The sequence below is a fragment of the Rhinichthys klamathensis genome, unplaced genomic scaffold (assembly GCF_029890125.1).
Source record: "Rhinichthys klamathensis goyatoka isolate OS25496 unplaced genomic scaffold, OSU_Roscu_1.1 h1tg000092l_1, whole genome shotgun sequence".
Classification (NCBI taxonomy): Eukaryota; Metazoa; Chordata; class Actinopteri; order Cypriniformes; family Leuciscidae; genus Rhinichthys; species Rhinichthys klamathensis.
The window spans coordinates 1,683,562-1,700,105 of NW_026606631.1; the positions used below are offsets into that span (position 1 = coordinate 1,683,562).

The window sequence follows — 16,544 nt, forward strand, 5'->3', positions numbered from 1 at the left end:
TATGTGATTTCTGTATAAAATGTGGATCCCTACATTATTACAGGAAAATGTCATGTGATGATTGTGCCGCTGCACTGAAGCGGCTCTAAATGTGCGCTGTAGATGAAATAACAATAGAGAAATTGAATGAACAGTGAACAGAAGCACGTACTACATTTTAATGTGCCCCTGTAGTCAATACTTTTATCCCTCAAGTCATCTTTGACCACCAAAATGACATATTTAAAAGGTTTTCCTTGAATTTTTTTCCCCATCACCCCCTAAAATAGCTTGAATGTAATTCTACACCCTTGCCTCATTTAATATAAGCAGTTCTATGAATGTGCAAATTAGCCCCGCCTCCACTCACTAAAGGCAAGTGCAATGCTTAATGTAATAAACTGAAAAGTTTTTGGAGCAAATACACTTGCTAAATGAAAACAGAATGTGTTTGCAGGGTCAAACAAAACATGGACTGGAGCTTGCATGGATGGATTGAATATATTTTTTTCCCCTTTTCAAATCAAAGGTGTTTTAATGACTTAATGGCACTGACAGTCCAGGCATTTACATTTCAGAACACGCTTCCACAAACCAAAACATCTACTTTAGAATATTTCAAACTTCATTTCCATGGGCTGATTCGTTCCAAAACTAAAATGTGGTTCCTTTGTTCCGACAACATGAATGAAATAAATAAAGTTTCAATGTCTTTCTGCATTTGTTAAAACGAACAAACAAACAAACAAAAAAAAACACTAAAACACTGCAGATATGAAATCACAGAGCCATGTGTTGCAATAAATGTAACAAAACTATGAGGCGTACTCTGAGGTCTCCCAAATTACCTGGAGAGTACACTATATGCCTAGTGGAGTTCAGGGTCAGATAATATTTAGGGCTCTGGGCAAAAATGCCACCAAAAGTTATGAAAATTGCCCAGATATGAGTTATGTGGGGACAAAAATTGTTCTCCATAGTGAATTCCATAGTTTTATTTTTTGTCATTATTTGTTTAGTATTGGTTTAGTGCCTCTGCAGACACCATTATGACCTATAAAATTGCTCTAACACAGAATTTTCAGAAAATCTCTACACTTCTAATCATGTTGTTAAGTGCATGTTATTTGGGGGGAAAAAACTAATCAAAATTCTCCTAGAAATCAATTCCAGGGCCAAAACATCGCTCCTTATTAAAAAAGGGTCAATTTATAACACTGTTATGGTTGCAATTGAACAGGAAAAGACTGTCTGCTTGACAGACTTGTAAAGTGGCCAAACACAGATAGTTATTTCTATTTTTTGTAATTGGATGTATTAAGTTATTTACAAAATCAGTATTCAAATCACAGAACATGTTCATTAAAGTCTAGCATAATTTAAAAAAAAGTCTTTCCATGACATTGATTGAAGTGGAAGTAATTCATTTGAGAATTAATAAAAAAATACGTCCAATGTATTCCAATTGTTACATTAAAGTGTTATTTATACCTCATTTGACCAATAAAAGTAAGTTTCTTGGTATAAATTTGTACATTTAGTATGATTCAGTGATGTTAAATAATATTTTTAACTTGAATAAAACTAGTTCATTTAGGCGTTAATATTAACATAGGTTACTATGCATGTAAAGTGACCAAACACAGATGCTTTTGTTTATACAATTTTAAATGATTAATTTCAATATTCATATTTTTATTTCATGAATTGTTTCAACCGATTTAACACATTATTCAATGTGTATTCAAACCACAGGATTTTCAGTAAAGGCTAGTCGCAAAAAAAAAAAAAAAAAAACTCTATCCATGACATTGATTCATTCATTCAAATGAATTAATACTAGCAGAAAGACCGATGAATAGGCTCATAAAAAGACTTCAACTCAATGCTGGTCAGGTTGAGAACAAAATAAGAAGAAGTCACCCGCTCTTAAAACCCGGTATTTGTCTCTCTCAGGCCGACTGAATGTTTTCAAAAAAAGATATGACCAAAGCAGTCAGTTTCTTTAGCCTCTATTATCAATCCTCTGCCTGTGGACTGAAAAGACTCGTATAATAAGATTCACCAAAAGTGGACAATAACAGCTGTTTTGGAAGTTCAGATAATAGATAGTGAAGGATGCATGATTGCACATGTTTAGATTTAATAAACAGAACATGAATTGAAAAGCACTATGTGGTCTGAAATGCATTAAAAATCGTTTCTGAAGCTCAGGGTGTTACAAAACCTGTTTTGTGTTGTTTCTCCTGTTTTGTGTTTAAGGACTTTGATTTTGATATGTATTTTCTGTTCCAATTGTTCCATTGTTTCACCAGTTTTTAATTCCTGTTTGCTTTTGCTGTGCCCCCTTTATTCGTGGTCATAGTTACCCTTGTTTGTTCCCATAGTGATTAATTTCCCTCACCTGTCCCTTGTTAGCCCATTGATATCTTGAGTATATAAATCAGTGTTTCCTGTGTTCATTGTCAGGTCTTGTCCTTTTTATGGCTGTAATGCTGGTGGCTTTACTCAGTTCTTGTGTTGAGCTGTGTATATTTGTGTTATTTTATTATTAAAGACTACTATCAGCATTTGGATCCATCTCTCCTTTGTCTCAGAGTTCCCCCCATGTTACAATGAGCTTGAGTTTAGCCAATTCAAAACTCACCCCGACTTCAACGTGATCCGAGCCTTTGTCGTCCTGCTTGTGGAGAATCTCAAAGTAGTATCGTCTGGAGGCCATGAGACTAAAGGGGAAAGAACGAACATGGAATCTTAATGTCTTTCATTTGTAAGTCCTCTATTTTTATTACAGCATTACCATATCATATTTTATCTTATCTTATATTCTATATTGTAACATCGTACCATATCTTATTAAAGCAATAAAGTGAATTATTACTTTTACAAAATGGCAACCACAGCCATTTACATGATAAAACACAGCAATGTTCGATTTTATTCTTATAATTGGAAAAATAGGTAACTGTGAAAACTCAAAGTACTAAATATTAATATAAAACCACATGTTTGCATGCATTTCACAATGCCTTCAACCTTACACTCATAATTTATAGTCTGAGCTATTTGTTTTATAAATTGTAATCAAGTCACCTTTATGTATATCGCGCTTTATAAAATACAAATGGTTTCAAAGCAGCTTTACAGTGATAAACAGGAAAGTAATGATCAATGATGCAAACAGAATTCAATTAAAAAGGAACGGTTCGAGGACACTATGCCTTCACGCACCCCCTGCCCAGCCGTGGAGCCGGGTAAGGGTTGCACCGCACACTCAGACCCCACTTCGGGACGCGAGTGTTGGTTGTGTATGTGTGAGTTGCACTCTGTGAATCTTAAGTGCTCTGCTATGGCACTCATCTCATCAAAATCACATCTCCTCAAATGGGCCACATGTGCTGTTAGACCAGCACAATTAAAGGCCTGCTTGATTTCACACCTTATTACACCTCCAAATGTGACACGGTAAAAACATCACACACCGATGTGACTCGATCTGTCAATCTCCTATCAATACAGCACTACTGCCATTTACAGAGAACAAAACAGTATTTAAACACAGCCAAAGTCTTTGGGGTGAGGCTCCATATTATATTTACATGCACAAATTATTTAATATTTGTTTTTTTGTTGTTGGTGCCCTGGCAATTTGAGAGATGATATTTGCAACATGAGGCTCCTGATGAGTAAATTTGCTCATGAATATTCATGAGCGTGGCTAATGCATGAGACATAATTCTGCTCAGATGCTAACGCAAATGTCTTGTTTGCCCCAGTGGGCCTATGAAATACCGAGAGCAAATAGAAAGAGGGAGAACAGATGTGAGAAAGGGATAAAAATCAGTGAATTGAAAAGCAAGAAATGAAGAAACCAACTACCTATAGCGGCTCTATAATGCAGGGTTTAAATTATAATTAATAACAGAGACCAATATAATATATAATAAATACTTAATCATATATATATACACACACATTGATGTTAATAAATACATATTTATCTAATGAATATGTATCAGACAATGGTTGAACGTGCAGTAATGTACTGTAAAATTAGCGCAAGAAAGGAAACCATTTAAAACGAGAAGGAATTGAAGAGACGAAGAGACAAAAAAGAGAAACCGGTAAAGTGTGTGAGTGAACGAGAAAAACAGGAAGTGTGATAAAGTCTGCGTTAAAAGTAGAAAATAGACCCTCTCTCAGCGGGAATCGGTGAGATTCTCAAGAGCGCGAGTGGGCTGAAAGCTCTCAGATGGAGAATTACGGTCAGAGGAGGGTGTCGGTGACAGTGCAATTTCCTCAACTTCACACCGACTGATTCGCTCTGCCCGTCTAATATTCCACACTACAATCAATCACAGCAGGTGTGCCGGCTTCGTGCCAAAACAAAGAGGACCTTCATAACATGGAGTGGGATGCAGGAAATAGGAAGACCTTTTCACTCTTCTGTTCAGAAACCTATAGTGAGCTTCCCAGCTAGGCAACATGTTTAGGCCTCACTGCGAAAAGGTTGCTTTAAACCATAAAGTCGAATGATGCGTTCACACCGGACGCGAATAGCGCGTCAGGCGCGAGTGATTTCAATGTTGACGGTAGAGATCCACTTTTGCGACACGACAGTCGCGTGTTGTCGCGACGCCTCCCCACATTTGTACATTGATGGGCGTTCCTCATGTTTACCGCTATGGGTGTGGTTTTGAGCCAGCGGCAAATTGAGCGTCTGGCGCGTTAAAGTAACACTATGTAGTTTTTCAACCTTCATAATATATTTCCAAGACCCTTGTGATGGTACATCGACTTAAAATAAGTTAAATGACACGTCTGCCATAGCCTGACGTGGTCTGTATCGCTTTTACTGGCACTATGTAACTTCGGGTTTCGGGTAGGAACCCGTGCACAAAAAGAACTACAAAATTCGACTGCTTTACGGCATACGTCACTTCCCCCACCACTTCCTCAAATTGTCTGTGGCCATTGCAGACATCCCAAGTCTCCCGGGAGTCTCCTGCGTCTCCCTGATGCCCGCAAATTAGTTCAGATCTGCCGGAATCTAGAGCGCGCATGCGAGACAGAACATACTGCGCGCATAACATACATAGCACGAGCATGGCAGAGAGAGAGAGAGCGAGAGAGCTTGCGAGTGTGCCTCACGAAAGCTAGTCAACCCGCCACCCCCCGTCAACAATCCAGTCACCAAGATATACCTCCCTGAAATGACTTCTTGCAGGTTGGGATGTCTGCCATTGTTGATTCCAAAGCCAGTGCTGGATAAACAGCGAGCGTGCGCGTGCGACAGTCGGCTGCGGAAGGCTAAATTATTTACGACAGCAGTAATGGACAATTCTGCTTCCAACCTGTAGGGCGACCGCTGAGGAAAAATCACATGGTGTTGCTTTAAGCACGTTACGCGCGAATGTTTCATGTAGTGCTTTTTGTGCATTCTCGCGTTTGACGTGAATTCGCGTCTGCCGCCCGAGTTGAAAAATCTGAACTTCTGCGTCAATTCGCGCCGCGTTAACCAATCAGGACCCTGCTTGCTGCTGTCACGTGGTGAAGTGACAGTTTATAATGTTATTTTATGTTTGGCCTCAATAAATTATTTTGTAATATGACAAAAATGCTTGGTGTGCAAAGCAAATCTTTCACATAAAAACTCGATTTCAATATATGAGAGATACTCATTTTGTATTGAATGCTACCTGGAGCAAATTGTGAAACTCCTGAAACCCTCCGGAGGGTCTGGTGGACCCGAGTACAGCGACGATGTCCCCTACACTCTAAAAAATGCTGGGTTGTTTCAACCCAAATTTGGGTCAAATATGGACAAACCCAAATGTTGGGTTAAAAATGTAATTAAAAAACTTACAGTTGAAAGTTGAAGTTGGGTTAAAATTTTAAATTACATTTTTAACCCAACATTTGGGTTTGTCCATATTGGACCCAAATTTGGGTTAAAACAACCCAGCGTCGTTTAGAGTGTACGCAACTGTTTCTGCTCTCCAGAGCATATACGAGCGGTGACTCTCTCGAATAATGCTAATGCTAATGCTCGATAAACATCTAAAAAGATGGCCGCCAACGGGTTTCGAAACTTTCGCCTCCGGATTTCGCCTCTGACGCGCATAAATTTCGCTTCAAACTTTTGTTTTTACGCGCGTCAATTTCGCCATTGACATGCGAAATTAACACAAAGTGGTCAAGCGTCAAACTAGACGCGGTAGACGCGAATTTGACGCGCTATTCGCGTCCGGTGTGAACGCACAGTCAGGCCAAGTTTATTATGTTTCATTTGTGCTTAGGGCACCCAAATGGCTAGCGCCAGCCCTGGCTAGGGAGTTAACTAATGTTCTGTTTCACAACTCAGAATATAGATTTTTTTCCCCCACCTCCTACTTGAAAATAAATAACTTCTAGAACGTCGCTCAAAGTCGTATTTCAGACCTGTGAACTATGGGCACATCGATTTACTCCGACCTCAGCGAGACACTTACAAGATGAAGGCAAGTTCTGCTTCCAGTGAGCATAGCTTGACGTGGAGATAACTTATGTCAAACGTTTAACTTTACATACATATACCTTAATTATTGCTTCGCGTCAGCTGTTGCTAGTGAATGCAAACATTTTGTGTTCCTTTTTTTTCTGCTTTTGTGATATAATTGACACAAAAACATGAAATGCTCTTGTTTTGTCATTGTGACATTATGTGGCCATCATGTGTATTTTGACTGGAACTCATTGAGGTTGGAAATTGGACATTTAGTCTCAGATATTATCCAATCTGACCTCTTCTCGAACGCGGCATAACAACTAGGCTGTTTTGTTGTGAAACTGAAGTAGCGACAGATCTTTTATTCTGTATTGTGACGTACACCCAAGTACATTAAATTATTTGAAAAAAAAAATATTGGCGTGGTTTTATCAATCATTGTTGATTGGATGAAGGCAGATCTGAATGTTAAGAAAATGGCAGAGTTTAAGCAGAACAAATGATTGACGGCATCAGAGAGAAGTCTGTTATTTTATTGGAAGAAAATATTAAAGTTACAGCATTTTGATTAGAAAAAAATGGTCAAAATAATCTTAATTTTAAATGATTCATGCAAGATCATTGAGATGCATTTCTAAAATCGATTTTCATATTGTATACCGACTTTAATATGTGCTAGAGCTTTAGAATCTAAAAAAACAGTAGTGATGTTTTCAAATTAAAATGTACATTTTTACAATTTATATACACTAGCAGTCAAAAGCTTTGGATTGGTAAGATCTTCTGTTTTAAAAAGAAGTCTCTTCTGCTCACCAGGCTGCATTTATTAGATAAAAAAAAAAAAAAAACTGTAATATTGTTACATTTTATGACAATTTAAAATAACTGTTTTCTATTTTAACATATTTTAAAATGTAATTTATTCCTGTTATCAAAGCTGAATTTTTTAGCATCAGTCTTCAGTGTCCCATGATCCTTCAGAAATCATTCTAATATGATGATTTGCTGCTCAAGAAACATTTATGATTATTCGCAATTCTTTGTAGGATCGCAGTTCATTTGCTTATGAAAGAAAACGCTTGGAGTTTACTCTGAATCAGTGTGTAGGACTGTCTCAGAGGTGTGTGTGTGCTCATTCACACGTCCAGGAGATGATGAATAAAGCCACAGTCAGACTGAAAGAGAGAGAGAGAGAGATAGAGGACAAGCTCCTAATTGTCTGAATAATTGCAAACCCTGACTCAGTCTCTCAGTAACTGTGTCGAGTCGAGCCCAGACATGAAGATGAATGCGAGGAAGAATCTAACAACCTCATTACCGTCACACTCTACCCCAACAAGATCTGTCACAAGTCATTTTACTTTACTTTGTCGAACAGAACAACACTTCACCACAGAAACAAACAGCAAAATGCTTTTCTGGTTACACAATGTGGATTTAACATCAGAAGCAAGTGACGAGAGTGAAAATATACCATATTTGAGAAACATGCTCAAACTTCAGATTCTTCTCAAACAGAGCGGGCTAGTGCCTTTGTCAATAATTTAGATGGTCTGATGGATGCCATCTCTTTTGCAGGATCTGAAAAATAGCCAGGAAAACACAGTCTGTACTGACAGCAAAGTCAGATGGGACCATATTGCTACTGAAGTCTGACTTCACCAGAGTAGATAGTATTTTTAGTCGACATGAAATCCATTTTACATTTTATAATGTGACATATTTTAGAAAATAATTAGGATTTGATTTTATCAATTGCGAGTAAATTGGTTGGTGAAAAGTAGCCTCTGGATCAATAAAAAAAATAATATATATATATATATATACGTATATAGGGTAAAATGCATATACAGTGTGTGTGTGTGTATATATATATATATGTGTGTGTAAAATGCATATACAGTGTGTGTATATATATATATATATATATATATATATATATATATATAGTGTAAAATGCATGTTCCAAGGTTTCAGAAATGTAATCTTTGTATTTATGTTGGATTCCAAAACATTTTATAATATTTTTAAAGAACCACAGAGAGATTTTTGGCTCAAAAAATATGATGAAATGTGATGAAACCATCAAAAGTAAGAACATATTTTCTTTAAATGATGTATCTTGATCATCATCATAAAAAAGAAAACAAGATTAAAAAAAAAATCCCAGAAAAGTTTCAAATATCATGAAAAATTAAACCGTAAATTTAGGTTTTTGAAGAGTCACACCACTTGAAAAATCTTTAATTATCTGCTTATTTAAGAGATGATATTTTTCTGCATGTTTTTGCATGTTGGTTGTATGACTTTGATTTGTCAGACACATTAATTAAGGTTTTCTTTGCAATAATTTAATTAATTTATTGAGGCTTTTCATTTGTAAAATCAGGACAACTGTATTATCCTGACATTTCTGACTTCATGGCCACTAAAAAAAAAAAAAAAAAAAATCTCATCATAGAAAAGGTATATTAAAGTTAAATTTATGTGAAATTTATTTTAAATATATTTTTAAACTAAATTCATATAAAGGGACTGGTGACATCAGTCCCATAAGGAAAGTCAAGCCCGATTTTGACATAAGATGGTGAAATAAATCTTACATTTTTTAATTTATTTCGAACCATGTTTGATGATAACCGAACAGCTTAATTTAGGCTAAATTCGCAGCCCTGTTTGCAAAGCTTTTGATTCGTAAAGTGATCTGGCAGACCTATACGACAACACTGTAGGCCCACAGTATGTACGCTTCATCTAAAGATGAAGGAAAATTGAGTGTGACTTGAATCCAGGCGATTTTATAGACTGACTTGCTTAAGACTTTTAAACACGAGTCGTAGCTGCAGTGTTGACACCCTTGACTTTGACTTCATCGTGCTAATGAACTCCACAAAGTCCTGGGCAGCGGCAGTATCATTAAGATTCACACACTTTCAGCTCTGTGTATTTGTAGCATGCCGTATTAGTGTGAAGTGCACGGTTTCTGGGATCTCAGCCACTTCACAGCAGACGTCAGGCGGATGTCTCGAGAGGGAGTAGGAGTTCAGAATCCAAGGGGCATCAGCTATCATCAATTAACTGCACTACTGTTTAAACTTAAAGGGGTAGTTCACCCAATAATTACTCGCCCTCATGTCATTCCAAACCACTTTCGTTCATCTTCAGAACACAAATGAAGATCTTTTTTATTAAATCTGAGAGATTTTTGTCCCTCCATTGACAGTCTATGCAACTACCACTTTGACGCTTCAAAAAGGTTGTAAAACGAATCCATATGTATCGTAGCCTGGTAATACCAAACTCTGCTACTTCGCTTTGCTTCGTAGACAGAGTCTGGAATGGCATAATTGAAAAGTGTTTTGTTTCTCGCGGGGTTGCGCTTGTCTGAAGTATAAAATCATTGGTTACCCGTAAGCCAATCACATAACGTTTGGTTATTGCGTGTGTTATTCGCCATCTCAGCTGCATCGAACTTCCACTGTAAACACATGTATGATGCGAAAACGAAACCATCGAGCGAAATACCGGAGTGAACATGGCTGACTGAGTTTTGCTGCCTCCTTAAAGCTAGTTCACACTACATGATTTTAAGCCCGATTTGCAAATCGTTGAGCTCGCCGACAGGTCAGGGTGTTATCGCGTGCAAATCGCGGGGGATTAGCGGGCGATGAACGCTCGCCAATCTGTTAGTATGAAAGAGCCAACAACGCATCAAAGACGCTCGCAGACGCGTCGCCGAGCCCAGAAAAATATCTAGCATGCTAGATATCCAGAGCTGTCGCACGACTCAAGCTCACGTGATGTCATGAGCTACAGCCAATCAGAACAAGGCATGTTCGCGTGTTGTGTTCTTCTTCGCTGGGTATTGGCGCGTGCGCTGTTTCGCGTCATTTCCGGTTCGTTTTATCGCGTGATTTTTCGTGACAAAACGTGGTTTGCAGACAAGATAGAATCGTTGGGGGTGACAGAGTTGTTGTCAACTCGTGTAGTGCGTTATCCCCTGTTGCGGATCAATCATGTTGTGTCGTGTGGTGTGAACAGCTCAACAACTTGAACACTCCTGATTTCACAGAGAGCAAGTCATGTAGTGTGAACCGCACAGTTCAGCCCGATGTTTTAAAATCATGTAGTGTGAACTAGGCTTTAACCTGATCCTCCATGAGTGCAACCAAGGGGAACACAATCACAACTATCGCCTTGCCGGCCTTTGGCCTGCCCAGTTTCTCGCTGACGATCGGTAATAGTTGATAAATTAAACTTTCCCAAAACCTGTCGGGAGTAGGGCCACGACATCACCTCCATTCAAAATGTTTAACAAACACTCTTCTTGCTCGGGCTTCAGTTTGCAAATGCCGGGAATATTCTCCACAACAGAGCGAATTGCATCCCGTGTCTCCATATCCGCGGTCGATTTCGATTTCCCCAATCTTAAACTCGGTGCTTAGCGCCTATGTCACGGCTCTCAGCCCGCCCTCTGTTCGTTGATTGGCCGGCTGTTTTCAGGCCGGAGGAAAACTCAGAGACATTTCGATGTCTCAGACTGAGTACAGAAGCGAACTGAAATAGAGCTGAAGTACGAAGTCTGACGCAGTCAGGCTACATGTATCGAGTGGTTTAGTCCAAATTTTATGAAGAGACACAATCACTTTATATGATGAACAGATTGAATTTGGTCATCGTTGACATTCATCAACGAACATGAACAGAAGCTCAACTGAACATGCTTGATGCGCAAGAACAAACCTCTTGCAGAAGCTCAAACATGCTGAATAACAAACGAGAATGAACCTCACTGGTTCTTGCAGAAGCTCAAATGTGCTGCGTAACACGGGAATGAACCTCATTGGTTCTCGCAGGATAGTTCATAAAAACCTAACAATGACCCCCGGACCCTTAATCTGTTCTTTCAGAGCAGTTTCACAGTCAACAAACAACAGTTAGTTGAAATGTTCAGTAATACAATAAAAACAATAGGACAAATTAAACAGAAAAAAGATATGAATAAAATGAACAATTTAGTCTACTACAAACAACAGCCTACTATACAGAAATTGAATAATGTAATCAAATGGGGAAATAAATTAAATCAATAAAACTGCATAGTCTTCACTGTATGAATTAAATATACATTGATTCTTATTAAAAGTTATTATTGTTATTCAGTGAAGAGCAGTGAATGATTCTCTCATTTTCTTTTGTTGTTTGATTAACATTAATTGACAGAGATGGCAGCGGGTTTATTAGGCTGCTGTCACTTTAAGACCGAATGCAGATCTAAGATCTAATATACTGACAAGCATCGATAACTTTCCCAGCTGTTATGCTCACCGAAGACATCACTGAATGCGTTTAAGTTAAAAAGTCCCCAAGACGGACATTTTTACTTTTTTTTCTTTTCGTGTATTTGTCGGTTTAAGCGCACGCCCGAAACCCAAAGTAGCCTGTACTTGTTTCTCTCTATCCCGGATTCTCTCTATCTCGGATCGTGCGGGCAGAAAGCCGCCTGTTCGATATGCTTGTACACGTGACATTACATAATTCGACTGATTTGGATGTTACGTATGGGTGACAGCGCACTGCTTTAAAGGAAAAGAATGGAAAGCGGCATTGCGTTTTCGTAATCGTTGGAAGCCAAAATCAACAACGAAACTAAAACACAGCCCTAAATCCTTCTTGAGGGCAAGGGGCCCCCGGTGGTTTTGGGGCCCTACGCAACTTGCGTACTTTGCGTATAGGGAGGACCGGCACTGAACACAACTGATGTGTGAGTTGATGAATGTTTGTTTATATGTAAAAAAAAAAGTCGAAATTATTGTCCTGTCCCGCCCAGCCAGTCATGTTTCCCCCCATGGGGTAGTTTTAGTACTTTGATTTGTGTACTTTTTTTTTTTTAAATAAAAGCCCATCTCTGCATTCTTGAGTCCTCGCCTCAAACCTTCACCTAACCCTGACAAGTTAACAGAGACAATAAATATAACAATAACTATAACTATATTGGTCTAATTCTATGGGAATATGTAAGTCCACACTACAACTAACGATAATAGTGCAGTAGAAACATAACATTGGAATCTCTCCCAATTTTTTTTCCAGCTGATGAACTATAAAAACATTGACAGCCAATCCGAATCCACCTGAGTTTAAAGAGCTTGCGCATTTAAAGCAACAGGCAACATCTGCGAGTGCTTATAAACAGAACGTTATTTTCAGTCGGTGTGGATGTTAATATAGTTATCTTTATAGTTATCGATCCTGTTGTGAACAGGCTTTTACTGGTATGAATCAGTCTGAAACATTTCGCTATGTAATTTACAACATCAGCAGGGAGAGAATGTCTTTAATATTACACCAAAATGGACACTATAAATAAAATTTAGTACCTAAATAAATCACAGTTAAATCACCTGAATCGAATTGAGAGCTTGCGAATCAAATGCGAACTGAACGGAAATATGTACCGCTTTCCATCCTTACAAGTCATACACTGACGTGGCAGGTTTTCCAGGCAAAAATGACACAGCAGTTTTGTGTAAATGCCAGATGCCTTATTAATTCTTGAATATGCCAGCCTCTCTATCTATGTGGTTAAAGGGCAGAAACAGATCGGTTGCATCTAGGGGTGAGTCACATCCAGTGGAATCCATCTCTGCATCCTCCCTCCGGTCTTTGCCTTTCCACAAGCATTAGGCCACCTGGTCTTCCCACACACCATCATTATCCAATCTCATAAGCAGGACTAATCTAATGGAAGGCCCATCAGAGACGCCATCCTCGACTCCAACACTCACTTTAAGAATGCAAAGACAAATTCAACAGAATCGACATGCACTGATATCAAATCTACCTATTTTAAATAAACCCAAAAATATTTTTATAAAGGCCAATATTAAAACTCCATCTAAATAAATACAAATACAACAATAAAAACTATAATCTATCCTTTTAAATGTATTGTAAACATGAATTTATGCACCACAACATTATCATTTACAGTATGAAAAATGGTTATTCATTTTGAGATTCAGAAAAGATAACATGTACAAGATTACAATAGTTTTCTAAAATGATGGATCAAAAACAAATAACAATTCATGAACTTTTTAGTGAATCAAACATAAAGCGCGACCAGTGTAGACTGATTCACAAACAAAATTACTCTTATGAGCCAGTTCTTTTAGTGAATCAAAAACATACAACACAACCAGTGTAGAGTAGATTGATTCCCGAAACAAATGACTCTTATGAATCTGTTCTTTCAGTGAATCAAAAACATACAACACAACCAGTATAGAGTAGATTGATTCCCGAAACAAATGACTCTTATGAATCTGTTCTTTCAGTGAATCAAAAACATACAACACAACCAGTATAGAGTAGATTGATTCCCGAAACAAATGACTCTTATGAATCTGTTCTTTCAGTGAATCAAAAACATACAACACAACAAGTGTAGAGTAGATTGAATCCCGAAACAAATGACTCTTATGAATCTGTTCTTTCAGTGAATCAAAAACATACAACACAACCAGTGTAGAGTAGATTGATTCCCGAAACAAATGACTCTTATGAATCTGTTCTTTTAGTGAATCAAAAACATACAACACAACCAGTATAGAGTAGATTGATTCCCGAAACAAATGACTCTTATGAATCTGTTCTTTCAGTGAATCAAAAACATACAACACAACAAGTGTAGAGTAGATTGGATCCCGAAACAAATGACTCTTATGAATCTGTTCTTTCAGTGAATCAAAAACATACAACACAAACCAGTGTAGAGTAGATTGATTCCCGAAACAAATGACTCTTATGAATCTGTTCTTTCAGTGAATCAAAAACATACAACACAACCAGTGTACAGTAACATGTAACATGTTAATCTCCATGTTGTAATAACAACAGTTGGGGTGTGAACACAGAAAGTAAATCGAGTTTTCTCAGAAAAATGTCTCACTGTTTCAATGAACAGTTCTTGATTTAAAAGCAGGTTGGAGTTCCTTAACATAAAAGCAGGCACTCAGCTTAACTCTATATAACCAGGCGAGTGCGCTCTGAATGGATGCCAGCGGAGAAGTCTGTCTTTTCTTGCATTGACTAGATGCGCCGTTAGATAAGATGCTTTATCTAATCAATGCTTTGTAAGGGTGGAAAAGACTCCTGCCTGCTTCTACAGGGTGAACTATCCTGCTTGAAAAGCAAAGTGCCTAACCTCCGATCAATACACATCATTCCCCTTCTCTTTCTCTATTCCTCAAACTCAATAAATGCATTGATTTGTGATCACGGTAATCATGATAAACGGCGTTACGAAAAGTCTAAAATTCCTACAGATTTGTTTTTTTTTTCCTCTCGCTGGTTCACTTACTCACTGTGTTATTGAAATAATTGCTCTTATAAAAACTAGATAGGACATGAAGGTGTGTCTAAAATGTATGCAGAAATTATGCCCTTTAAAGGAGCTGTATGTAAGAAATTTATTTCAATTAATCATAAAATGGCCCTGAAATGTCACTAGACATTAAGAAATCATGTATATTTCAAATACTTATATCACTGACAACAGTAGTCTGGCCAGGATATTGTCATTTAAAAAGTGCAGTTGCAGCCCTCAACTGATGTTGATGTTGTCATGTTGTGTTTTGGTCTGATGCTCCACCCTCCACCTATCTACCAATCACGAAGTCAGTAGTGTTGCGGCATCCGGGTTGCCAGCTCTGCTCTAGTTACCACAGCTGCAGCTCGTCACGTTCCTGCTGGATCCTGCAGCCTATCTGGCAACCTCGAGTCACGGAGGAGGGGGAGGGGATACACCACTCTAAAGTAATTTGACAGTGATTGCAGTACTAGTTTTGGCCACAATCTTACATACAGCTCCTTTAAAGGAGCTGTATGTAAGAAATGTATTTTAATTAATCATAAAATGGCCCTGATGTGTCTCTAGACATTAAGAAATCATGTTCATTTCAAATACTTATGTCACTGACAACAGTAGTACGGCCACGATATTGTCATTTAAAAAGTGAAGTTGCAGCCCTCAACTGATGTTGATGTTGTCATCTTGTGTTTCGGCCTGAAGCCGCACCCTCCACCTATCTACCAATCACAAAGTCAGTAGTGTTTCGGCATCTGGGTTGCCAGCTCTGCTCTAGTTGAAAGCTCCTTGTAGCACCCTACGTTCCTGCTGGATCCTGCAGCCTATCTGGCAACCTCAAGTCAGGGAGGAGGGGGAGGGGATACACCACTCTACAGTAATTTGAAAGTGATTGCAGTACCAGATTTGGCCACAATCTTACATACAGCTCCTTTAAGATACCTTGTACTGTAAATGTTAAGGCATTGCATTTATCATTCACAGAAAATGCAGTCCCAGAATGCACTGCGATGAGCTCAGTGGAAAAGTCTGTTGATTATAAATATAGTTCAAGTATTGTAGAATCAAAACAAATGACTTATTTTCACCCACAAGTTGTGTGTGCTATGTTTTTTATGCTTAGCATATGAAGTTGTTAGCTAAGCAACATGCTTAATTCAATCACAACTGGAATAAATTGTGGTTTGAGTTTACCATGCACTTCACAAGCAAAATATCTGGTTGTTAGCTTAGCATCGTGCTAAATAAACCTCAACTACAATCAATTGACCGTTCGCAAAAGCCACGCCCCCTAGTTATTGTTACTACGCCCGTCAAACAAATGGTCAAACACGACCAGCGCGACAGATTGCCATGACGGGAAGAGGTATACCCGTGCGTGTCAGTGACCTTTTTAGGAGCAATACCTCCGCGATATCCTCCAGATCATCCTCCAGATCGAGGCACAAGGGGTTACAGTATGCAGTGGAGGGATATATTCAAAATATAAAAATACGCAATGAAGGAGACACAACAACTATCGAGGCGAATGCTTACCGGTCTCAAGCGAAATCTGAGAAACCCCATGACCTGTAACTTACCTCAAATGCAACCAGCACAGCCTTGAAGAAGATTTTATAAGCTGGTTCAGTGGCTAATGTTTGGAGTTAGAAATATATAACTCGCGCTGCATATTTAGTAATTTTGCCTCAGATACAGGATTATTCG

The 16,544-nt window shown here is 38.3% G+C and overlaps 1 protein-coding gene and 1 long non-coding RNA gene across 3 annotated transcripts in view; one reads left to right on the plus strand and one right to left on the minus strand.

Moving 5' to 3' along the window:
- The window catches only part of LOC130086018 (uncharacterized), a 76,743-nt gene that overhangs the window by 43,819 nt on the left and 16,380 nt on the right, over positions 1-16,544 (plus strand). The window lies entirely within an intron of this gene.
- The window catches only part of b4galnt4a (beta-1,4-N-acetyl-galactosaminyl transferase 4a), a 213,992-nt gene that overhangs the window by 42,622 nt on the left and 154,826 nt on the right, over positions 1-16,544 (minus strand). For both annotated transcript variants that reach the window (XM_056252080.1, XM_056252079.1), the window contains exon 8: positions 2,627-2,705. In XM_056252080.1, coding sequence (XP_056108055.1) covers positions 2,627-2,705 — 79 coding nt within the window. The remainder of the gene's footprint in view (positions 1-2,626; positions 2,706-16,544) is intronic.